This window comes from Aulostomus chinensis, chromosome 14 (genome assembly GCF_037954235.1).
Source record: "Aulostomus chinensis isolate RoL2024-O1b breed Wild chromosome 14, RoL_Achi_v1.0, whole genome shotgun sequence".
Lineage (NCBI taxonomy): Eukaryota > Metazoa > Chordata > Actinopteri > Syngnathiformes > Aulostomidae > Aulostomus > Aulostomus chinensis.
Window position 1 is genome coordinate 19,648,793 of NC_141333.1, and position 27,163 is coordinate 19,675,955.

General features: G+C 40.3%; 1 protein-coding gene across 6 annotated transcripts in view; it reads right to left on the bottom strand.

Moving 5' to 3' along the window:
* ptprfa (protein tyrosine phosphatase receptor type Fa) overlaps window positions 1-27,163 on the bottom strand; it is a 344,773-nt gene that overhangs the window by 224,936 nt on the left and 92,674 nt on the right. For all 6 annotated transcript variants that reach the window (XM_086224174.1, XM_086224172.1, XM_086224173.1 and 3 more), the window contains one exon: window positions 11,554-11,728. In XM_086224174.1, the coding sequence (XP_086080300.1) occupies window positions 11,554-11,647 (94 nt within the window). In that variant the 5' untranslated portion in view covers window positions 11,648-11,728. The remainder of the gene's footprint in view (window positions 1-11,553; window positions 11,729-27,163) is intronic.

Here is a 27,163-nt window from a genome sequence, read left to right on the forward strand (position 1 = left end):
GGGTACCAGATTTCAGGTAAAAATGCGGCTGAAAAAAAAACTCCGTAAACACCTCTTAATGTATAATGGAAAAACACCCAATCTGGCAACGCCAGCCACCAGTGTCGCGGCGCCACACGCATCATCAAAACAGAGCGCAGCGTGGAGGAGGCAACAGGACAGGCATGTAGTTCTAGCCCACGGACAAGACAAAACTCAACTCAACAAACCAGCAAGGATGCGTCGTATGGTCATTTAAACGAGTTTTATGACAAAGGCAAGGAAGATGGCCAAAATCTTACATTTCTGTGCAAACTTTGCCTGCCGGGTTTCAAAAAGAAAATACGCACTTCATCCACCACAAACCTGAAACGGCATACTGAACTGAAGCACCCAGGTAGCCTTTCAAGGTATGTGCAAGTAAATAAAGGGTATTTAAGGATACAAAATTAAAAATGAAGATGAAATCTGACACATTGTTTCATTGTTAGAACTGATAAAATAATTGCTGTCTGTGGTACTACATGGGCTGTAGCAATATTTTAAAAAAATAATAGCTCCAAGCAACATATGGGAAAAAAGAACTGAACAAGTTCATTTTTAGAACTGTGAACTTAGTTCAAAATTTTAAATTATGAACTTTGAACTGAACTAGTTCATTTTAAAATCCGTCAACTGAACTTTGAACTAGTTCATGTAGAAAATGAACTTTCCCAACACTGAAGGCAGAGGAAGATGCTAACCCTCGCACAAAATTTGGACTTCTGGACATGCTAAAGGAAGGTAGAAGTTACACGGCTGTAATAATTGTAAAACAATAAAGCTGACGACTTTGCAGATTTTGCCTATTCCCGTTTATTTCTTTACTATTTAGAACGTAACTCCTGCGGTTAATGAGGGACCACTGTATAATAAAGAATCTAGTCAAGGCAAAATATACCACTTTACCATGGTTTTTTTTCCATTATTTTGTTATTATAATAACAATTAAGACTCTTCAGCCAGGAAAAAATGCACTTTTAGTGGACATAATTTGACTGTGGTCAGTTGCTAACTCTATTATAGCATGCTTAGCAGGCAGCTATCCCCTGCTTTTTACTGGAATGATTTCAACAATGGCTTTTTTCAATTGCTCACTTTGTTGAAATCACTTTGACAAAAAATTTAAAGAAAACAAAGTCCCCTTCATCCATACAATGGCCTGAAAGCAAAAATGTTGTGGAAAGACTGTTGAAAGACGAGTATAAAAAAGTAATGAGACAAAGTTTCAAAATCAATATTCTAATGTGGCAATCGTGTCCAACTTCAGGCCCATGCAATTATTATTAATCTAAGTGATCCTTACACTGTTGCTGAATAGCAGTCCTAATGTAACTATTTATATGGCCTCTCAAGTGAGCACACTTTATTATAGGATGGAGGGCAGAGCACTCTGGGCTCATTGAGTTTCACGGCACAACATATCTGGCCCTCTAACACGGAAAATCCCACCAGTCCCCCAGTGCTGCTCACTGACAGGCATGTCACCATAAACTGACAGCTCTCCAAGGCTATCACTAATGGGATAAGGGTGAAGCAGGAAATGATCTATTCCCCACTGGGTTCATCTGGTACCACAAGCACACACTGACTTGAAGAAATTAAACAGTGTTCAATACCGATTCACTGCTTCGTGCATAATGGCAAATCACTGAGCCTGATAAATGTCCCTGGGCAGGTCCGGAGTGGCTAATCGGGAGGGCTTGGAAAATTTGAAGCAAGATCAAGCAAGAAATATTCAATATTTGTAGTTATTATTTTATTTAATTTTTAAGGTTTGGAGATCTGTGAACACTTATATGTACAGAATATAGATTCTTTCTGCTGCCACCTATACTTGATGGTGAGAAAACACCAACTCTGTTGAAAAGTAATCACAATGGATGACAGTGGGGGCTTTTACCACCATATAGTCCTAAAGTTTGACCAACCACATAGCCATTCACATCTAGAGCACAGACCAGACAAAAAAATTGTATGTATTCCTTGATTTCTATCAGTTATGCATTTAATGCTCACACCTGTCATACTTTTATTCGGTATCAACACAGTGAAAAGCAGCAGACTTTAGCCTGTTTTAAATTTCTGTGTCACCTATGCCGTAGGAGAGCATTATTCTTCAGAGGTGGTCTTGTCTAGCTCGATGCAGCTGTATGGAAAGCTGTTTGGGCATATTATTGATATCAGTGATACCAACCATAGTTTAGTTTTACTAGTACTCAAATTGAGGTACATGTACTCAATTTTGGTCAGCTATTGCACGAATTGTCTTTACTTGTGAAGCAAAAAGTGTCACTAGTACTACTAGCAGACTGAAAGAGGTTCACTAGTACAACTGGTAGATTCTTTTTGGTTTACTAGTACTACTAGTAGACTTAAGAATGTTCACTAGTACTACTAGATAAAATTACAGAAAATAATAGCAACAATTTGCAGTAGCTGTTTACAGTACTATACTGTTTAAAACATGTACAGTGGACTCAACTTTTGAAAAATCCTGCTGGAACAGGAAGGAAGGATGGAGTATACAATCAAGTTTGGTGTCAATAGAGCAAAATATATGGGAGAAGACAGGTTTCATAAATTTAACTGTTTTTCACACTGAAGTGACTCCCCTCTGCATCAATAAGTCACATGATACTTTCCAGGTGGTCCAAAATGGTGCTGCCCTCATGTTGACTTGAACTGGTAGAGGAGGCCATGTCTCTCCTATACTGGCTTCTCTGCATTGACTCCCTATCAAATTCAGAATAGAATTCTTCTTCTAACATACAAAGTCCTCAACAATCAGAGACCTTCATATCTGACAGAGCTCATAGTCCCCTATTATCCAGGTAGAACCCTTCACTCCCAGGATGCATGGTTACTGGTGGTTCCTCGCACTTTAAGGGTAGAATGGGAGCCAGAGCCTTCAGCTATCAGCTGTATGTGTCATACATAAATCATACTCATACGTTTTACAAACTCATCTTCTTCTCCGGAGCCTTTGGGCTCCCCACATACCAGATCCTGAGTGCTGCTGGAGGAGGCTTCAGACCTTAAGTGGCTCAAGCGGCCACCCATCACACCACCTGCTCATGTCCCCGTCTGTCCAATAGACTCTTCCATTCCATTATCTGTCTTTGTCTATGCCCACTCTCCTGTTCTCTTTCCCCCCAACCGGTCAAAGCAGAAGTCCCCGTTGAGCCTGGATCTGCTCGACATTTCTGCCTGTTAAAAGGAAGGTTTTTGTCGCCACTGTTGCAGGATGTGCTTCATTGAAGGAGTGTGGTACGAGGTCAGGGGTCGGCAACCTGCGGCTCCGGAGCCACATGCGGCTCTTTCATCCTTATGTTGCGGCTCTGCGTGGCTTGGGAAAAGAAATTATAAGTGTCCGATTGAAGTGTATGTTATTTGTCTCAAAAACGTGTATCATGTCTTCTTATTAAGTCAAAGTTTTTAACTTCTTTCTTCAGACCTTGTGCAGTTTCGGTGATCAGCATTCGCCTTCTTGAGAGACGTTTGACAGCACTCAACGTGTCAGCAGGCAGCCGGCATGTGCGGAAAGGCCAGCGACACCAAAACTGCGCAATATCTGAACAAAGTATTTTATTTGTGTTTGTTCATTTGTTTAATTATTGTTGTAAATTGTAAGACTGTTGTGATCTCGAAATATTAAAATAAAATTATATATAATTCTGGACTATAAGCCGCTACATTTTCCCCCTGCTTTGAACGCTGCGGTTTATACAACGGTGCGGCTGGAGGTTTCTGGTAGGCTGGTTATATTTTAAACAGACGTTACTGCACCTTTAGGCCTACTGCTGTGTTACAGGCACTTTTAAAAAAACACTTAATTAGTTGGGCTGCAACGATTAGTCGACGGTGTTGACAAAAATCGAGAAGAGAAACAGTCGACAGTAAATTCCATTGTCGGCTATTGTCGCCAGACGCGTTTTTCCAACAGAGTGAGGCACCACACTTGTTTATAATGTCTACTGAGAGTCGCGCATGCGCAATAGCGTCTCTGTCTCTGAGCGGTAACATACAGAAATGGCGGCGTCAACGTCAGGTACGCCTACCAAAACTTCTAAAGTTTGGGAGCATTTTAGCCTGGATACGGCGAATAAAAACACTACTTGGAAAGTTTGCAAAGCAGACCTTGGTGTCATGGCGGTACCTCGGTGATGCAGGAACATTTAAAGAGACAGCACGTCGGGCAGTTGAACGAAACGGAATCTGAATCGCCTCGGTGAGATTCAAGTAACATTTAAGCCAGTACGGTTTTTATGACACACATTGTACATTGTATATGCGTATTTTCGCTATAAAAAATGTTCACTTGATTTTGATTTATTATTTATTTGCCTGTCCCTAAAAAAAATGGACAGAGGTTTATTTATTTATGGATTTATGTTTCTACTGACCGAGCACTGGGCCTAATTGGTTTTAGACAGGACTTTTTAATTAAATTTTTGTACGAATCCGCAGTCATTTGCCACATAATTAAATCAACTTCATGCTAAATCTAAGAAAAAATTAATAATTATCCGATTAGTCGACTAATCGTTTCAATAGTCGGTGACTAGTCGACTATTAAAATAGTCCTTCGTTGCAGCCCTATTCATTAGAAATAGCCTCGTCAAGCGCTGTAAGCTTTGTTTATGGTACGTGCGCTGAGAGCGCACCGTTTATTTCTACACAGTGAATACGTTTCGAATGCTGTGAAAGTTTGTATGTCTGAAACGTGATGTGTCATGTGATACCGTACAGTTTACACAGCGCGGTACATGTTCCGTACTATTATTATAAGTTATGCATATGTGCAACTTGTTGTTTGTAGGAAATGTTAACAAATCGGAAGCTTCCCCAAACAGCCATCTCTTTCCTGACAATCCCCTCTTAAACATTAAAACACCTATGGCTTATAGTCCAGTACGGCTTGTATATATACACATTTGTTTTTTGCCTAAATTTCGCTGGTGCAGCTTATAGTCTGGAAATTGTGTGTGTGTATATATATATTGTATTATTTTAAATATAAAAGTGTTTGGGGCTCCCAGTGTTGTCTTTTCCGTTGAAAGCGGGTCGAAATGGCTCTTTAAGTGTTATGGGTTGCCTACCCCTGTACTAGACCTACTCTATTTGTAAAATGTCATGAGATAACTTTTGTTGTGATTTCATGCTATACAAATAAATCTGACTTGACTTCAAAACTGCTGCCAGCTGAAGAGCCCATCCATTAATCCATCCATTTTCTACTGCTTCAGAATCAATCCATCCATTGTCTAATGCTTTAGATGCCTGTTAAAGGTCGCGGGGGGAGGGGGGGGGGCTGGGGCCTATCCCAGCAGCCTTGGGGCGAGAGGCGGGGTATACCCTGGATGGGTCGCCAGTCCATTGCAGGGCCAACACATACAGACAGACAACCATTCACACTTAGAGCCATACCTACGGTCAATTTAGAGTCAGCTGAAGAGCATTTTTTTCTTGACTGAGGCAAAACCTCAATCTAAGTTACAACGTCAAAGCACATAAGGCTCATTTGTTAAAGCATAATTCATTTACACATTGCAGTAAGTCAAAACAAACAAACAAACAGGATGAGACAATAAAACAAAAGCATGGGTTTTTAAGAGAGTTTTAAAAGAGGACACTGAGGTAATTTGTCTGGTTGCCAGTGGAAGTGCATTCCACAATTGTAGAGCCTTTACTGCCAATGCCCTGTTCCCCTCTGTTATGAGCCTTGTTCTGGGGACCATGAGCAGCAGCTGGTCAACAGATCCAAGAGTTTGATGGGGGGTGTACGGGGTGAGAATGTCAGCGATGTGTGAAGGGGTAAGGCCATTCAATGACTTGAAAACAAACAATAAACTTTTCAAATTGATTCTAAACACCAAAGGTAACCAGTGCAAAGAGGCCAGAATCAGAGAGATGTGCTGATATTTCCGTGTCCTTGTGAGAACCCCAGATGCAGTGTTTTAAATGAGTTGGAGATGGCTGATGGATTTCTGTGGCAGTCTGGAAAATAATGAGTAACAAAAGCATGAATTAGAGTCTGAGCATCACTGAGTGAGAGAAATGATCTAATTTTGGCTACCCTCCTAATTTGACTGATAGTGGGTTACAGAATCCCAATGTCAGCGGTCATAAAAAAATTGCGATAGGCCTCCGGACCCGAGCAAGATTTTTTTTTAAACTGGACCCATTAGCATTGTAATTGGATACCCCTGCCCTATGTGTTTTGTGACCAAACACCATCACTTCCGAACTTTTTCCCTGTGAGGAGAATTTATTTCCGCCATTGCTTTCCATGATCAACCATGGCTGACCTAACAACTGTTGCTGGCTTGTATCTGTTGTGGAAGTCCCACATACAGCGGAAAACCAAACATCGCTGTATCTGGATCCATGACACAATCCGGAGGAGCACACAGCTGGGGCAATTTCAGCGCTTTCTCCAGGAACTGCGCCTGGACGACGGCTGTTTCCAGCGGTACTTCAGGCTGACGAGGGCCCAATTCGATGACCTGTTACCAAGGATCAGTGCCAGGATATCACAGACAGACACCAACTACAGCCAGGACCGTTGATGTGACTTCACTGACGCCAAGGGAATCGCAAAGGTGATGGGCTCTCTCGACACAACATCACGCAAATTTGTCTTAAGTGTATACGCAAAATTCGCATCGCGTTATTCCCATTGCCCGGTGAGTATACATGTGAATTCGCCTCTCTACATAGACTTTACATGTAAACTGGTCGTGAAAAAAATGTGCGTCGCATTTGGTGTGAACACACCTAAACAACACCAGGACAGTACAACAGCCTGCATCAGAGTTCATCCTCATGTCATGAACAACCTTCAGAAATGCAGTTTCAGTGCTATGATGACAATGAAAACCAGAGTGAAACTTTTCAAAGACTGTGTGTTCATTCAAGAAGGATAAAGCTGAGAACATACCACTTTCTCCAGTACCTTGGCAAGAAAGGGTAATTTTGATATGGGTCTGAAATTGTTAAAATTATCTGTGTCAAGGTTTGGTTTCTTCTGCAGTGGTTCCACAATAGCCGATTCAAAAACTGAAGGGCCCACTCCTGAGGATAAAGACTTGTTAAACACTGTTAAAATAGTAAAGGCTAAAAAGGCAGAGACCTCTTTAAAAACCTTGTGGATAAAACATCTAATGAGAGGAGGAAGATTTCATGCCATTTATCAATCTCAGTAGCTCTGACTGGGAAACTGGATAATGAGAACTGAGGGTATGGACCAGTTCTCTGTATGGTGAAGTAAACAGAGACAGCACAATTTGGGTTCTGATGTTCAAAACCTTATCAACAAAAAGATTCACATCTCCCAATAGAAGCTACTTTGACAGTCACAGGAGGGTGGTGGACTAGGAATTGATGGTCTTGAAAAGCAGCCTAGGGTTATGGGGGTTAACAGTAAGTTGAGAGATGTAGACCTTTCCTCTTGGACAGTTCTGTTAAAATCCTTTAAAAGGTCCTTCATAATTACGAGATCACATCCTAGTTTGGATTTCCGTTTCCACTCAGTATGTCTTCAAGCCCTTCTTATGCTCCACACATGGTCATTTATCCAAGGAGGAGGTTTAGTTGAAGCAGGACAGGGTTTGGATTGTTTAACCCTTTGGGACCCATTCATGCAAAGTGCGTGACTTTAGACGCACATTCTTTGCTTTCGGATGTATCCCGAATGGTTTGTCCAAGCTCGATCATGCATGCATATCACATGAAACTGCACAGCTGCACCTTTACAGTGGTACCTATCACTTATTTTTGTGTTCAGGTATTTGTTAAAAATAATTTTTGAATTTAGCTGAATTTAATCATAAATACAGTTTGCAAAAAGCTGTGAGTTGATGTGAACTCCTTTTACTCTCATCTAAATAATTCACAAACCCGTCATCGGACAGATACGGCATGCATATCAGAGAAAGGGCAGAAACTGACAATGATATAAAACACATACATGTGCATCGAATGTACCTTTCTATAACTAGACTAATAAAAGACTGCAAAATAATAAGTTGTCTTATTTGTTTACTCCAGTATTTCCCTTGTACTTGTCAATCACATTATGGAGCAGAGCAACTTTGTTACCGATTCCTAAGTTATCATGTTTTCCTCTATGACAAGCTACATCCATAATCCGGTTTTGATCACTGCAAATCTCTACAGGGTGTCCAGTATAAGCATGACATTGCATCCATTTCTGAATGATAGGAAAGTTTTGCTTCTCAAAAGCTTCTCCAGACTTTCTCCAAGTAAACAGAATAGCACAGCGGCACGTATTGGCAACTATAAATGTCCATGTGTAGCTCGGTTCAGGTCAGGTCAGTCTTGGAGACTAGAAAGACGTGCTTGGCAGAGCAATGTACTCGCTCATAACAAGGGTTAATCCCTTTTAATATTTGTATAAAGTTGTGTGTTCTTGTAAATAGTTGTGCAATTGTATTTTTGAATTATTCATGCATGTTTCCTTAAAATAAATCATATTTTTCATCATAAGCAGAATATGTGTTTATTTCAGTAAAATGTTTTTTTTTCTTCTCACCGTGCACATACCACGTGTTTTTGCAAATTGTGAAGTCATAGAATATCCCACCATCATGGTGCTTATATGTCAGATTCCAGGGAAACTCCCCAACTCAATATGCAAAGGTATGTGTGTTGGAAACATTCTTTGAGAAACTGGTTAAAGACTGATGAACCTATGTAGCTAATCTCCATTAGCTACTTCAAAGAATCATTGATGAGGAATGTAGAAAATGAAGAATTTTGTAGTAAGCAAATGTTTTTTTTCTTTTTAAATTTGTTTAGAAACTATATGTAAGTAGTACCAAGTGACCTGATGGCGTATCTGGATTGCATAGACTGTCCTGAACAAAACAAGATGTAGCATGTAGAGATTGACCTTATACTGACCAATATAATAGCTCAAAAGCAAATTTTGTAAAATTACCCCAAAATCAGCTTGGTGCTCTAAGGGTTAAGAGGAGCTACAGTGTCAAGTGCTGCCGTACAGCACTTTAAAAACCCATTAGCGAGCTCCTCTGTGGGACATGCCGACATAGAGACAGGTTGATCAAGCTGATGAGAAACTTGATAAACTGAATAGTAATGGTCAGCAGTCTGGGAAGTGATGGGTCTAAAACATTGATGGCCTCTGTTTAGAGACTACAGGCACAGGAGGAACATTAAAATGGATAGCAGCATAATCAGAAATGTGTAAGTTGAAAGTTTGAAGATTAGTTGGACCAAAGCCAAAAGTGATGATTAAATCAAGGGTGTGACCGTGTTCACAAGTTGGGCCAGAGACATGCTGACAACAGTAAAACATATGGATGAGGTTGAGGAATTCAGATACCAGTCTGTCATTCAGGTTGTCAAAATGAATATTGAAGTTCCCTCATAATAAGACTTTCTCATTGTTGGTGGATGGTGAATGAGAGTAAATAACCAAATTCTGCTTAAAAAAAAAACAAGCCAAAAAAAGCAGTAGGGTTTGAGATAGTAAAAGAGAAGAGCTCAAAATAACTAAAAGTGCCAACAGTAAGAGGTATACACTTATGGCTGGCCTTATAAATGACAACAAGCCCCCCGCCCAGAGAGCCTAGTATTATTCCAAAAAGTATAACCGTGAGGACATGCCTCAATGAGAGGAACTCTGGAATCTGACCAAGTGCAACAAGGAAAATAAAACCTAAGTCCACCCATCCATCCATTTTCTTCCGCTTATCCTGTTAAGGGTCGCGGGGCTGGAGCCTATCCCAGCAGCCTTCAGGGGAGAGGCGGGGTTCACCCTGGACAGGTCACCAGTCCATCACAGGACCAACACATAGAGACAGACAACCATTCACACTCACAGTCACACCTACAGTCAATTTAGAGTATCAATCAGCCTCGTCCCCTCTTGATGTCTTTGGACTGTGGGAGGAAGTCGGAGTACCAGAGAGAACCCACACAGGAACAGGGAGAACATGGAGACTCCACACAGAAAGATCCCGTGCCCGAGTTGGGACTCAAACCTGGAACCTTCTTGCTGTGAGGTGACAGTGCTGACCACTGCACCACCGTGCCGCTCAAATCGAAGTCGTGATAAAATCAAATCATTAACAATAAAAGACTTATTGACAATGGCTCTTAGATTCCACAGGCAACCCTTCAAAAGTGGATGACTAAACTGACAAGCGAAAATATTTTTATAGTGATCAAGTTAGATGGAACCTGCCTGTGCACACACATAATAGTACATTTTTTTAACAGTGTAGCCATGTAATGTATCAATATACTTGACAACTACATCATGTAATTTCATCCTGGGCTGAAGAGTTCACACTACAATATCTGTGATGAGGGAGGCTGGCAAGCAAATTACTGAAGGAGGAGTGGTCAGCCAGACCCATGTACACCCTGTCATGCTAAAAGATACTGTAAGACCAAGCTCAGACTGTATTCAGTTTTTTTGTTATGCGTAAAATATAACACAAGCTAATTGTGTTTTTAAGCTACTAGAGAGCAGACAAAACAAGATTCAAGATATTTCAAGCCCCAAAAAACACATTCTCTTGACCATACTCTATCATTCCGCGAACACTACAGCTGATTTGAAAAATTGTCTTTGTGTATCCAACATTGTAATGAAAAAAAAATACAACAGATGTGGAAAATTTCAAGGTGCCTTGGTACTTAACATAGGGCCAGTAGGCAGGTAGGCTGGCAATGCCCTGGCGGAAACCCTGAATCGGTCTGCATCTAATATCAACCTCTGCGAAGAAAGTTCTGGTTTTGGTGATGTTTGTCTGACTGTTATTATATAGTCTTCCACAAAACTATGCAGCTCATTATTGTCCAGGTGGAAGCAGTAGGAGGGTGTCACTGAATTGTTGTTTGGGTGGAAACATTCCCTGGAACCAGTTGTGATTAAAGAAAGAAGACAAAAAAGGAAAAAAAAAATCATAAAGTCATAAATTGGGAAACATGCAATATAATTGTGCCCCTGGAAGAAACTGGGAGCTGTCAATGAAAACTGTAAATGAAAAATCTTGATGGTTGACAACTATGGTTTACATACACCCGGGAGAAAGTCTGGTGTGTACAGTATTACACCATTATTGCATTTATCTACCAAGGTGATATAAACTAACACAATAAATACTGTGAATTTGAAGCAGGAAAAGAGAAGATTGGCTGATAATACAGGGGGACAAGGGTGTGATGAGGGGCTTTTGTCTGTTAATGTGACTTCTGTGGTGATGCTCAGATTGATACCAATCAAAAGAATCCAACCACAGGAAGGCTCAGAAAACCTTTCAGATAAAAATGCTGACTTTTATTTGAATTAATACTACTATAAACCTCCAAAATGAAATTTAAATCATTGGATAATGTAATTGGTCTTTGAGATAATAGCATGCTTGTTTTAAAAACAAATACCACTGCAGACTGAATATCAGCTAATGGAGTACCTGTCTGAAAAAATGGAAATGTGTGGGCACAGCTCGAAGCTGTGTGGATAATATTCGTACTCACTTTCTGTGTGAGATGGCAGAACCAATCTGGCCAACAGCAGGAGATGAAGCGCTCCCCTGGTGAGAGGCGACAGCCGTCTGAGTCTATGGTCCATGTTGTGACTGATGGTATGCTCTCCTCTGGTCCTGACACAGCTGCTGATTGGCTATAATGTCATGCAATCACAGAACAAAACCTGCAAGGAGACAAGAAACAAGAGATCATGGATCTGCGTACTGTAGGTCAGGGAGTGTGTTCCTGTGAGTCTCCATTAGCTACATACTGTAGGTTCATCAGTCTTTAACCAGTTTATCAAAGAAGTGAGTAAATTGAAATTCCAAACAGTTAGTGGCTAGGAGGTCTCTGAAAATGTAAATAAATAATATTCTCTGACTATACTGAAGAACTCAAAAACCAGCATAAGAGGTCAGACGTGTTTGTGTCTGCATTCAAGGCAATGTGGTATGTGCTCCATGCACAGGATGTGCAATCTTTGCACATTTCCCTTGGTGCTATTTTTTTCTTTTTTTTTATAAAATCCTCTAACAAGATCTTTCCAGTAATTGTTTGATGGAAGTCCATCAAGAGCCATACACAGTTTCTTGTTGTCATTTGTAGTTTTCAATTTGAAAACCTTGAGACCACAAGAACAACAGATATCAAATGATTCGCTAATTCACCTTAAGAGTCCAGTATCTTATGTGAGCTTGAGTTCAAGTTGACACATTCCTTTTTTTCTTTAACCAGCAGAGACATAGTCAAGCAAGACACAAGAGGTCCACTAGAAAAGTTGTGGCACAAACATTTATCAATATATTGTCTCTAGGCCTAATGTTCACAGCTATAATGTAATGTAAACTCAAAATGAATCAGAACAGTCCTGTATAACCAAAGTTTCCCCAAAAAATGCATGAGTTAGCATTTACATTTTAAAGCAGTATTAAAGAGGCTCTATGTACACCTTTGGACTGACAGAAAGGGTAAAAAGTGGGTTCAAACTGGAGGGTACAAAATGGCTAAGCAACAAGCATTGTGCCCTTTCACATCTTCAACTAGTCTCCCAACACAGCAATGGTACCTGTATGTTTTAAATCAGCTATGATCATTCCAGTACCCAAGAAAACTAACATAACCTGTCTATGTTTAGGCCTGTTGCACTTAATAATGTCTTTGCATGCCTAGTCTGAAGGTACTTGGTGCACATCACGCTAGACCCTCACCAATTTGCCTACAGGACAAATAGAAGAGTGCCTGTCTAACTATTTAATGCTCTACTTTGTCAGTTGATCTTAAACTTCCTGTCCTGCTGGAAACAGTGTGTTAAAATCCAGAATAATGTGTCATCACCCAGGGTTCTGAACACTGGAGCCCCACAAGGGTGTGTCTTGTCTCCTCTACCATTCTCCCTTTACACTAACAATTGTACATCAAATTCTGCATCTGTCAAACTGCTTAAGTTCGCAGATGACACCAGTGTTATAGGCCTCATATCTGATGGGGAGGAAACTGCCTACTGGAGAGAAGTAGAACAGCTAGTGCAGTGGTGTGCAGACAATAACCTAGTCCTCAATGCAACCAAAACCAAAATTAGTCACAGTTGACCTCAGGAAAAAGGCAGCCCAGCACCTTCCCATTTCCCATTAATGGCCAAGTTGTGAAGTGGGTCTCCTCCTACCGTTTCTTGGGCACCACTATCCACCAGTCCCTATCATGGAACTGGAGCACCAGACTGATTGTAACCAAAGCCCATCAGAGACTATACTTCTTCTGTCAGCTATAGAAATTTGGGCTTAGTTAGGCAGGTGTGATACATTTTCATCACGCAGCCATTAAACGTGTGCTAACTTTCTCTATCCTAGTCTGGTATGGTAATGTGACCACTACCACAACTTTGCACTACTGCGCTTCAACTTTGCATGACTGCACTTTACCACTCTAATCCCTGTGAACCATCCATTGTATTTTGTTTATGTGCATTATTTGTTGAACTATTATTTATGTGCAGCTTTGGCTTTTGTCTCTTACAGCATACCAAGATATATTCCTATCAACTGTATTTTTTATACTGTTGAAATGGATATCATAAACTTGGAACTTGAAGTCTACAAGAATCAAGAATCAAAAATCAAAATAATAAGCCCCCAAATGTATATTGATCCTAACAATGCTCATGATTACCATACACACTTTGAGGAGCATCTTGTAGTTCATCAGTTTGCTATTTTAGAGGAATTTTGTGTGATGAAGGAATTGGTCAGACACAAGAAACAGTCTGGAGACTCACAGATGGCTTACACTGGGCACTTAAATAGACATCCATAACAGATGTACAAGGTTTGCTGTGAGGTGGGGTTGAGTCAGCTCCCCCCAGAACATCTGAATTCCACACCTCGTAAACAATCATACTGGTAATGTTGGACATTACCAGTAACATCTAATTGGAACAGCCAGCACAATGTGACCTACAGGCAGTTTAAATACAGCTATGCATCAGGATAACGCTGGCGTCGTAAGTGTCAGCTTTACTATCAGTAAGTATTCTAACAGTGGCTTTACGGTTATAAAAGAACTTACGGAAGACGCCACAGGTTCACTCCCAGCCCAAGGTCAAGGCCCGGGATCAGATCAGCTCTTATCCTTACAGACCAATTATGAGGATAAGACCAAGGAAGTTGAAACAAAGAATACCAGATGAAATTCCCTATCAGGTATAATAATCTGGAAACATACATTTTGGTTTTACTTAAAAAGCTTCTCTTACGATCTATAATCTCAAATCCTATTACTGTATAAAGCTCCCAGGGGTGTCTATGACTGAACCCAAAGAGCTTGTGAACCATTTCAATTTTACACAGCTCCAGAGCCTCTTACACACAAATCTGCAAGCTTCATCACCCTCCTTCAGCAGCTGACAGCTGTTTTTAGCAGACGATGATCTGATAAACCCATTGTACACTATCTGCCAAGCAACAAACTGCAAACTCTTGAAGTTTGCCAGTTTGTGCACAGTGGGAAGCATTTAGCAGCCAAAGAACCACAATGTATTTTTTTTCCACAGGAGTTGGCAGAAAGCAAATCACATCTAAAAGGGAGTGAATATTAGACTTCCATTCACCAGTCATGACTGACTGAATGGCAGTATTACACTGTGATAACCAGATGTAGTGTAGTTTAGCATGTGAGCACAGTTATCATCAATAAATTCCATAGGCTTGTGTCACTCAGTGTTAATTTACAGAAAGTACAATCAAACACTGAGAATTTTTTCTTTACAAATATGTGTTGTCCACAATGACTGTGAGCAAGTTTGAAATAAGCAAATTAAATTCTGATATTGCACAGTTTATGTTTACATGTCAAATATTTTGATGCAAGGCATTCGATTTATTCAGAAGATACTTTTGACCAACTCACATTTTTTTCCCTGTTTAATATACAGGACTAAAATGGAGCAGATGAGACCAGACATATTCAACCTACTTCTCTGTTTTTGTTTGCCATTCAAAAATTTAAATTTTAGTTTCCCCACAATGCGATGAAAGACACAATTTAATGTCTCAGTCAGAAGCTGAACGAGAGAAAATTAATGAGCTCACAAGAAGTTTGGAAATGCTTTCCAAGATCTTTGACATAGTGACACTATTGACAAGGTGATCTGTACAAGAAGACAGGTGGGCCCTCATAGTCTTCCCTGAAACAACAGCATTTTTCTATGCTATCACTGTCTATGCTATCACTATCTATACAATCACTAGCATTTTTCTATGCTATCACTATAATCTGCCAGCGCTCCTGGAGAGAGTGAGGAGTCCTGGTGGCTGTGACAATCCTTTCATATGTGTTCACCCACCTCACAAATCACTATAAACTCTGAGTGTCAGACTCCCAACTTCATCTCATTCTGATTTGTGTGTCATGAATGTTTCATTCTGTCTGAGTTGGTTACTCTTGTAGCACTGCAGGGTTTTAGCATGTGTTTAAGATCCCTGTTCCCTCAGCGCAGGTGTCAATAGTAGTACAGTTATCATGGAACCAAAATCGATTTGTCGTTTAGATGGACCCCAAATCGTCTTTTAAGTTACATATCAAATGACATACCTGACGTTTGCTGTTTAAAGTGCAGCCAAAACTTTGCCAAGAACAGACCTTTTTTTTCCCACTATGTTATGTTCAATGCAGCAAATACACAGGTGTACCTGAATAAAGGAAGCATTCCACTTAGCACTGAGAGTTTAGTGGCCCTGCTACTATTGGTCATGAAATAGCCATCTCAATAAAGTGCTTTTTTAAAATTTCATGCCGGAGGAGTACCTTGGACCTTTCTTGTCCCCTTTTTAGTTTTGGAAAAAGAACTGAGCCAAAAAAACAAAACAAAAAAAACCCCCAAAACACCTACATTCCATTGGACACCGGTCTATGACGTTGTGGCTCACTGGACGTAGCAGAGCATAGTGTCTACCTAAATGGATTGACATACTAAATTGGTTATTTTCATAGTTTTGCCTTTGCCATTAGAAATTAAGCTATATAGTTAAATGGTCTATTTTTTATTCACTGGCGTGGGTGGAAAGTAACTAACTACATTTACTCGCATTACCGGAATTGAGTATATTTTATGTACCTGTACTTTTTAAAGTAGTTTGTAAAATCTGTAATTTTACTTTTACTTACGTAGGTTTCGTTGTAAGTGTGTGCTTTACTACAATTTAAATCACATCCATAACTGAGTAATGAGAAATTTAGGCCAGAATTTAAAAAAAAAAACCATAAGGATAAAAGTCACGGCTAGGAAACAAGTGCAGTGAATGATGGGCGGGAGAACAAACTGGCACTAAATCACAAGACAGATGGAGATGGACAGTGGTACAAACCCAGCTGAAGGTGAAACGTTGAATTCTGTTGAAGTCAAGCTCAAGGGAAATGAAGTGAACCCCTGGCCACATTTAAGGAACCACTTTTAGCCGCTTTTAACTGCAAAAAAGGCAGGAACTTTTTTATGCAGAAAAAGCTGTGTTTTCCCAGACACTGAACTAACAGCATATAAAAATTGCATGTGAGACCTGAGCAACTGTGTAGAGATAAATTAATGAATACCTGTGCATTTGAAGTCAAAAAGAAGTTTTTATAGTAAGAGGCTTTGCACAAATTGCTCAAATGGTATTTGTTCGCAGCATCACGGTGGTGCAGTAGTTGCTGTTGCCTCACAGCAAGAAGGTTCTGGGTTTGAGCACCAGCTCGGGCACTGATCTTTCTGTGTGGAGTCTCCATGTTCTCCCTGTGCCTGCGTGGGTTCTCTCTGGTTCTCCGGCTACCTCCCACAGTCCAAAGACATGCAAATGAGACTAGGCTAATTGGATACTCTAAATTGACCATAGGCATGGCTGTGAGTGTGAATGGTTGTCTGTCTACATGTGTTGGCCCTGTGATGGACTGGCGACCCATCCAGGGTGGACCCTGTCTCATGCCCGAAGGCTGCTGGGATGGCAGTGTTGTAAACATTGTCAACAACCAATGAGTGTGAATCTTTAGATGCGAAAATATCAGGTGGACCTGTTGTCTTTCCAGGTTTTCTTCAATGCTCCCTATGACAGCGTCCTAGCATTGTCTGTTCTGCCATCTTCTGAGGGAAATGTGTCACTGAACCACTTGATTTGAATCGATCATGACACTTTGTTTTGTCATCTTTTCCATTCTGATGATTTTTTTCTGAACAAATCATTACATACACACACATTCTGTTTCTACTCCATACTCAACATGGGAAGTAATCTGAAAAAGAATCTTGTTATAGTCTTGTAAATAGTGACCCTGCATTTCCCCACTCTTCATGAAATCTTTGTCTGCCTTTATTCTGCCTTGTTATGAGTCATGTTCATATTATCTTATATCCCCTTGTCTTTTACTGTACTACACAGGAAAGACCCCCTCCCATTGCTATAAAAGAAAATAAGTAACTTACAGTAGATGTGAATTGTAAATGAACGCTTTTTTACTTTCAATTGAGTATATTTTGACTGGAAATTTTACCTTTACTTTATTATTTTAGTCAAAGAAATGGATAGTAAAGTAGGAGAATATAGTACTTTTTCCACCTCTATCTATTGGTTTTATTCCCTGCTTTGGTGTGTTACTGTAAGTCTAGCCTTTGAAATTGAGCAATAAATTTCAGTTGTTAAAAATTAATCATTCCACATAATTGTTTGATATATCTGAACAATTAATTTAAAGGAGGAGTAGGCTACCAGATTTCTATGTACTTATAGTTATAATCCCTGAATTTGTCATGGTGTCTTGATGTTAATCAATAAACTATGATGTTTAAAAAAAAGGAATCATCAAAATCCTTAATACATAAGGGGTGTAGGGCCAAATTTAGCACCCAATCAAAAACTTCTACCAGTTAGATTGGTTGGCCAGTATAGCTGTCCATCAACAGCTAAAACCAGAATGCACCTGATTAGGCAGCTTAGCTCTTCATCAAAAGGCTGAGACCACGCCTATAGTGTGTATCAACGCCTTGTTGGATCAGTGTTTGGTAAGCAGCATCAAGGAGGACGAGCATGGATCCCAAAGAGCCAGAAGAAAACACAGCAAAAGAAAAGGTCTTATAGAACAAGCAGTAGATAACAGGGAGAAGGATAAAAGCCGAGTGATTCTTGGGGATTCATTTGCTCGCTGGGGGAGTCTAAAAGAATCAAAAGGTTTAGCTACGGAGTAGCAGCCTTTCTTTTGGACAGGTAAGAAACCCATTTGCTGACTTTGCTAGCTAGCTATAGAGTAATTTATTGTCATGTCGGTCTCCTGTAGGTTTCAATGTCTAGATGACAATTAGTAGAGATATATGCTTTAAAGAGAAGGCTGCATTGCACTCAAATTTTCAATGTATCAATATCTGTAGAATTTAAATAATCATTTTTGACAACAAAGATATGAAATAGTTCATTATTATGGTCAATAAACCACATTTAGAACAATCTCCCCCTGGAAAAAAAGTATTTCTGAGTCTGATTGTGCAACAGCAGACAACGAACGAATGCCCAACCAAGGTGGAGGGAACACAACAAAACCAAAGTAACTGTGCCAGTGTTGGAAGAGAATAATTTATCAGGTCTTTCGATACATTTTTAAGGTACAAGCAGACAACATTTTGTCAATGCTGAAAATAAAAGTGACATCCACTTATTTTTAACTGATTCAATCTCTAAACTGAATTTCATTATAAGAATTTCTTATTTGAGACCCTCTTGTGATTTGCTCAGTCTGGCCAAAGGCTTGACATGTTTTGATGGACTTCAAGCATGACTTTTTGGACTCTTATCAAAGTAACTTGTTTGTAAATTGGAATTAAAGACTTAAGACTTATAGATGTGTAACTTAGTTCTTTTTCCTTGGTCAGAACCACTTTGAATCACACAGAAGTGCACAGCTTGATGCCTGGCAAGATGAAGTTATGTTTAATCATGAGAGAATCCAGCTGTTTTACACAGTAATCTTGGCACCAAAATTTTGGATTACAAAAAACAAAAATAATACTTAAATATAATAACATGTGGCCCAGCACTGCAGAGACCTGTAATCTGTTTAGCTGGTATTGCAGAAGGGAAGCCTGGGACCTGACAGTTAGGGGAGAACTAAACCCAGGTGTCAGGTAAGGTGTGTTGCTGTGTTTGGCATTTATCAACATCATGCCTGTCATGGGAGAGCAGGGAGCAGGTCTGGTAGCTACCCCGTTATCCACTGAGTCATCCCTGCCATCCTGCCACACATAGCAATAACCAAAAATCACACTACATACTGTCTACTGTACATCAAGACAGCTGATGAATAGACTTGAAAATCCTTCTGCTGACTTATAAGGCTCTGAGTGATAAAGCTCCATCCTATTTGAAAGAACTCATTAGTCCCTACAGTCCTACCAGAGCACTCCGCTCCCAGAATGCATGTCTGTTAGTGACTCCCAGTATCTCTAAAAACAGACTGGGAGTTAACAGGCTCCTTTACTGTGGAACCAGCTCTCTCCATGGGTCAGAGAGGCAGACACTCTGACTACATGGGCTTAAGACCTTCCTCTACGACAGAGCTTTCAGTTAGGACTGGTTCAGGTAGCTCTGAACCATTTTATAGCTACAGTATACTGCTATGGGCTTTGACTGCTGGGGGACACATCAGGTTACATGGAGCCCTCTCCTCTCCTCTCCTCTCCTCTCCTCTCCTCTCCTCTCCTCTCCTCTCCTCTTCTCTTCCCTCCTCTCCTCTCCTCTCTCCTCTCTCCTCCTCTCCATACATTTTTGAACTGTCATTATCACTACCTGTTGCACTTTGTAGTTTGGTCTTGGTGTCTTGCAGTCTCTCTGTGTTTCCACAGATCCACCCGAGCTCCATCTCTATGCACCAACCACTGCCTGCATCGCCTCCCCTACCCCCCCTTTTCCCCCTGCTGTTACACCAGCCTGTGCTCCCCTTCCATGAACCAGTCTGCCATCCAGTCCCCCATCAAGCTGGCCCGCTCTCCCTGCCTCCCCTACCAGAAGCTTCCTTCTTCAGCTGTTATTAACATTTCCATGTTTCCCACATTCTGTGTTATAAACTGTTTTCTTGTCTGTAACAACATCTACTGCACGTCTGTCCGTCCTGGGTGAGGGATCCCTCCTCTGTTGCTCACCCTGAGGTTTCTCAGATTTTTCCCTGTTAAAAGTTTTCTATGGAGTTTTTCCTCAGTCGATGTGAGGGTCTAAGGGCAGAGGATGTTGTTCTGATGCCATGTAAAGCCCTTTGAGACAAACTGTTTGTGGAAATGGGCTCTACAAATAAAATTGCCTTGCCTTGCTTTGTCTTGATGGAGTCATGCGTTAGGATAACCATTGCAACATAACCACTGACATTTTTATATTTTTAGGATTATATGTAGTTCAGAATACAGCCAGACTTTAGACTGATAGAAATAAATAAAATAAAAATCTTTCTTTTTCTTGGAGTTGATCTCCATAGCAACTGTCAGATGTATGGGTAGTTGAACAGCTGCCTTACAAAGGAAAATGAAGTGCATCTACAGGCTACTTGGCTTTTGCCATTTAAAAAATCTACAACCCTCTAAAGACAGCAGAGATTGTATCATCAGAGCCACACAGGGGGTTAATCTTCCTGCAGTGAGAAAAGCTTTACAAATGATGTTACATCTTTAAGTCTTAACTTCACAATCTTTTGAATGCACAGTCCATTCAGATTTTAGATTGACCTAGTGTTGTGAGAGAACACTGGAATTTCCAACATTTAAAGTCTCTTTCCACATGCATGATATGGCATTTCAGAATAACTGTTTTATTATTGTACACATAACCACAAATGTATCTAACCTAAAGGAAGAAATGACTTGATAGCCTATTTAGGCTTTTAGGGTTAGGGTCAGCTTATTTAGGCTAACCCTAACCTTTTCTCCTTGTGGCTCCAGGTAGTACTGATGATCAACAAAACTGTCCAATACGGAGGCCACCTTTCAGTCCATGTGACTTTGTGTTTACTTTTGTTTTTAAAAAAATAAGAACTAAAAGATAAGTGATATATTTAGAATTGACAAACAAAAAACACATTTGTTCATTGTTATAACAATGTTAATCTATAAATCAAGTTAGGCTACTGAACACTATAGTGTCACCTATTTCTTGCCATAACAATGGCAGGCAGTCACCATTGCACAGGTGAGCAGTCACATAGAAATAACAGTGAGGGGTGCCTTCATCATAGAGTTAATCCTATTATGTTGAATAAACTAAGATGAAATGGGAAAAAGCATGGCGTTCATGTAGATTTGTTATGTTCTGAGGACTGGAACAGGGTGACAGAAACAGAGAATTGCAGTACTCATGTTCCACCCTTAGGATCTCCACAATAAAAATCATTGCTTTAGTCAGGGTCAGGATGTTTCTAAGAGAGTAGTTTTATCACAGACTGTGAAAAATAACAACAGCAACTGTATACTTCAAGTAAATCATGATGAGTAAAAAGAACATGCCAATTTTTGGTGAGCAAGATAAGAGGATGCATGTATTAAGGAGATGAGACCTCTTGTGACCAGCTGACCAGTATTTAGCTGAGCACACCTTACCATATTTTTGTCAAAACCAATCAAACACACTTTCATCCATATTGGTCATTGCCAACATCAGTAGAGCTAGGGGATGTGATTCATCTATCCATCCATTTGCTATACTGCTTATCTGTTAAGGTTGCTGGGGAGGCTGGTGCCTATCCCAGCTGATATTGGGCGAGAGATGGGGTACACCCTGGACAGGTCGCCAGTCCGTCACAGGGCCGATGTGTTTTACACTTGTTATTATATCATTCCAATTGTAAGAAATTGCATAGATAGCTTGATCTCTGCACCCAGTGGTGGCACCACCTCAAAACTTTGGCCACTGAAACAAGACGTTATCTTTCAGCATTTATCTCAGTATCTCATTAGGGCTGGGCGATATGACCAAAATTTTATATCCCGATATAGCTCATTTTATGTCCTGATACGATATACATCACGATATAGCACATTTTTGGTAAATTCAATGAATGAACAGTTTATTTTATTTTTTATTTCTGTCTCCACTTTTGCCCGGCACTCATCATATAAAGCAGGTAACACAACGCTACTGATGTGTTTTCGGCTGGGCATTTCATATCTAGGGTCGAGTGTTTGCACTAACTCAAGAAAATCCCGTTTCTCAACCGTGTAGATTGGAATCATATCTTTACAGATGTGCTAACCCTAACGGCCATGGTTGTTTCCTTCCACCTGCGGGAGGTACGGCTATATGGTGAGCCGCGGGTAAAAGCCTGTTGCAATGTCTGCGTCTGGAGCTTCTTCTTAACGTCAACGTCACTCGGCCCAGCTTTTGCTGCTTTTTCTCGTTGACTCTCTGTATTCTTTTTCATGATTCTTTTTCAGGTGATAAAAAAGTTACTCGTGTTCGAGTCTGTTGTTGGATCGGGCAGCGGCATACTTTACAAAGTGCAGTAGTCTGATCCTTGTCGGTCTTTTTATATCCAAACCACCGCCATATGACAGAAGTCCCCCCTCTTTTAGGTACAAGCTCGTCGGTTTGCGCTGGTTGTTTTCGTCATCTTGTTGTTGTTTGGATCGAGAATTGGTAACATGTTCTTCTGTGTGGCGTCCACCGTCTTCCTCCATGGCTGTGTCGCCCAGCCCTATATCTCATTATGGGGCACACTCTGCGTTGTCCCCCAGAAGCTCCTTGACACCACTCCGGCCCTGACTGGCACAGGACATGATGTCAGCTCCCAAACATCTTTTGGAGGTAAAACTGGAACTTGATCATAGTAGGAATGCAGTTGATAATCGCTCATTGGAAAAATTTCAGACCACACAACAGTATGAATTCCCAGGTAGCTCTATCTCAGCATGGATACAGTATGAGGGATGTAAAGTTACCCTGATTCAAGATCAGAGTACGGTGACTACCCCTACCTCCTCTACAGCATGGAGATGCCACTGTTTTACTTAGAAAAGAATAACTATGTTCACATGAACAGCAATTCCCCAGAATACAGATAAAGAAAAACCTCTGTATAACCTCTAGATTTTCTTATGACCTTAAGCTGAATACAGAGTAATAATCGGATTAAACTCCGTTCTGATCTTATACGAATTACTGCAGTGCATTATAGTCATGTACACACTGTAATTATACAATAAAGTCCTACTGGATTTTTATTTGAATTTTCTAGACGCACACAGCAGTCAGGGAAGCACTTCAAATGTACAAGTCATAATACTACCAAAATGGTAGAACATAGGGACGTAAAGTTGGCGATTGTCTTCAGTTACTAGTTGGATTTTCACCAACAAATATGAAAAACCCATGTAAACAACTTTTTTGATAAAGTTGTTTACATGTGTTGTTGTATCGTTTTATCTAAAATCACTCAAGTAGTCAGATTACTATAGTCCATGTAAAAATTAAGTCATTGTTAAACTGCAAGAGCCGATCCAAGTTTAGTATCAAGAAGCCCCAGGAGACAGCAGAGCAAAAGTGTGAGGTTGTTAACCAGCATTATGTACAGGTTGGAACCTAGAGCAGCGATTCATGCCAAATAAAAGTATATGAGATTTTAAAGAACTTCATCCCTCCATCATGGCCCTCCCTGCAGCCCTACAATACGCCTCTGCAGACACTCATTAGTCCTCTTCAACACTGTGGAGACTGAGAGATGCTATACAGGCTATTTGTTGGCGAGGTTATTCCCCTTCTAATGGCCCAGACAGCTGGCAGGAAGAAAGAGACTGGCTGTCAGCCTGCACCCGCTACACACACACACACACACACAAGAGGTAACCTTTATAAAGCTTCAATACATTTATGCAGTGAGATGATACACTGTGCTCATCCATCAGCTATTATGGCAGCCTTATCATCAATCAACATGATATTTAACACCCTAATCAATCATGGTAAAAACAATCCTGGTGCTCACAGGGCTTTCTATTGTGGTTAGGCAACAACAGAATAATGCAATATTTCGATAAAACATGCATGGTTTTGTGAATGTTTTTGCTGTACATGTAACAAGGTCTTTTTTGAAACGATAAAAACAGGCTATGAACAGCCTTTTCTGTAGATCAACTAGTTTTTGTACAAGTCACATGCAGACTGGATGTCAAGCAGGCTAGTTACACAGAATGAAATGATTAAAGAGAGTAGCCTCTCACAGAGACCCAGAACAGATTAATATGCGACCTCCAAATGTAGACAATGTATTTTTCTAGTGATAGGAAATACAATTTTCCTGATGAGGAGCTAGAACTGAGTGACTTCACCGATTTATGCATATTGTAAAAAAGAGACAAAAACAAATAATAGCAAACACCTAACAATCTAAGGCCACTTTAATCGGGAGTAGCACAAGAGGAATGTCCATCAATTCCTGATACATGGACCCCTGCAGGTAGTTCTAGACAAACTGTCTAAATTATTACACTGGGTATGTGTTACCACAGCAACAATTTAGAAGCAGTCAACTGCATTAACAATTTATTTCAACAAGAAAACAACACCTAACACCAGAAGGGGATGCTTCCAAAAGTACATTTAACTTGATAAGAGGATAAAACAACATGGATTTAAACCAAATAGTTAAAAAGCCCAGAAAAGATGAAAGACAGACAGCTATTTGAAAAAAACGTTATGAGCCACAAGTGTTAGAAAAAAATAATAATGCAGTGTTGCAATTCAACATACCCTATTATAATCCGGCCAGCAATCCTCTGCTGTTCTATTAGCATCTTGATATTGAAAACAGATCCCATGAGTTTAGTCCCTCAGTTTCTCATCCTCCCAACACGACAAGACAGTAACTTAACACACAAGCTGCATCAACTTCACTGCCCCTTTGAACTTACAAACATACTGTAGCATTATCCCTATTAGTGTGAGGTGAGGTGTGAAACATGAAACACATGCTTCTTTAAGTCAGGTCATATACTATTTGCCCGCTCATCCTTTGTTCACATTGTTTGTTTTTTATTAGACGCTAAAAGGCGCAATAGTCAACATTTACACCACCCAGTCTGTATGTCACACTCAGTTTTGCCATAAAATCTACTTTACTGCTTGCCAAGTTGACACAAGTAACCACATAAGATCAGAGTAGAAGGAAGGGTAATAAGAGAGGCAGTTAATGTGGTTTGTATCATTGGCATACATTTTGTGATGTTGTCACACACTAACAACAGCAATATGAACCTGTCAGAGGCTAAAGTTGTTAACTTGTGCAATTGATATTGTTAGTTCGCAAATGTTACCTGACGTATCCAGCAGGAAAGTGGCAACCTCTGCATTTTCAGCCACTGGACCAGCTTAGACCACCATGGAAATGCTGAACTGCAATACTGTACATTGTTGGTCCAACAGTACTTGAGACAGACAACGGAATGAAACCTTACATTTCTCAGCCATTTCTTCGGTTTATCCAAAACCTCAGCAACTCTTGAGCTCCTGCTGCTGGTAACAATACATGGATGACACATATATTAATGTGTTTATTGTATAGGCTCATAGATCCTTAACAGGTTGCCAGCAAACTCACTGAAATGTAAATATTAAGAACATACTGAACATATAAAAAAAGGATTAATTCATATAAAAACTAATCTGGTAATATTAGACTTTCATTCTGCACTTCTCTAAAAGTTCTGTGGATGCATTATTTTATGAAAATGCTTGTATTCTTTAGATTGTCATGTCTTGCATCTATAATGTATATAAACTTGACCTGTATGCACATATCTTATCAGAATTTTCATTTTCAAAGATTGTCCCTTCTTCTTCTCTCTTCTTTTGCATTTATAGTGATGAGAAAAGGAAAAAAAATGCAGTTTTCTGACTGTGTCTCTGTGACACTTGGAGCATGAGATGGTTTGCATCAAGGAGGAGGTGGGATAATGCAGAGAAAAGTTTGTCAGAAAAAAAAGAACAATATTTTCAAGTCCAACATGAGTCAGTTTCCTGCGTTTCTGAAGGAGGGAAAGAGATGGCTAGGCTGAATAATTTATGTCCTTCTAAAAGCCATCTCCCAGCCAATTACTGCCAGAGCAGCCCAATTTCCTCAAGGACCAGTATGCCATCTACCCAAAACCTCTGCTGTCTTGAGTGAAACACTGCATAGCAAACCTGGCGACAACATACAGGAACAGCATGGAAATAGGCAGTGTGTACCGTGACATCCAGGCCCAAAGGGGGCCTGAAAGTGATGGTGATTCAACTGTGAATAAGGTATCAGATGAGAGGAGAATATGGGTCTGAAATTGAATGTGGATCCTTACGCATCTGCCTCCACTGTAGTTTCCATACTGCTTTTATTTCGACAACTGTGTTAAATGTTTGTAAAATTAAGAGAAACCTCTGTGTGTGTGTGTGTGTGTGTGTGTGTGTGTGTGTGTGTGTGTGTGTGTGTGTGTGTGTGAAACTTGATTAAAGCCACAGCTAGCACTGACATGAGGGCTAAGAAGATGTATTTCCTCTGCAACAGTTATCCATCCATTTTCTATACTGCTTATCCATTAAGGGTTGAGGGGGGGGGGGGGGGGGGCTGGAGCATATCCCAGTTGACATTGGGCGAGAGGCGGGGTCCACCCCGGGCTGCCAGTCCATCAGGAGCAATTGGTAGCTCAGTATTTTTCAAGGATACTTTGGCATGGTCACTGGGCAAATGGGGATTGAACCAGCAACCCTTCGGTTACTAGATGGCCACTCTACCACCAAGCCATGCTGCCCTTCTTGCAACAGTTTAAACGTACCTTATAAGGCAACACGTGCACCCCAGCACAGAGACGGCTGTTTAGCTACAATAGCTTGAACTTAATTATTACTATTTGCAAGGATTGATATTTACTGGTTAAACCAAAGAGTTGAAAGACTGCTGTGTGAATCCATCAAAACCTCAATTGGAGAAAAAGGATGTAAATATAGTCTCGAATTTGAAGCCAATGTGATAATTAATCCCTAAATAAAGGAAGACTTCAGGATCTGGTTTATAGAGCCCATTATTCTGAAATAGGTCCTGACATGGAGCTATATATTTCAGTTGCGTATGGAAAATGTTCCATGAATATTCCATGAATAAT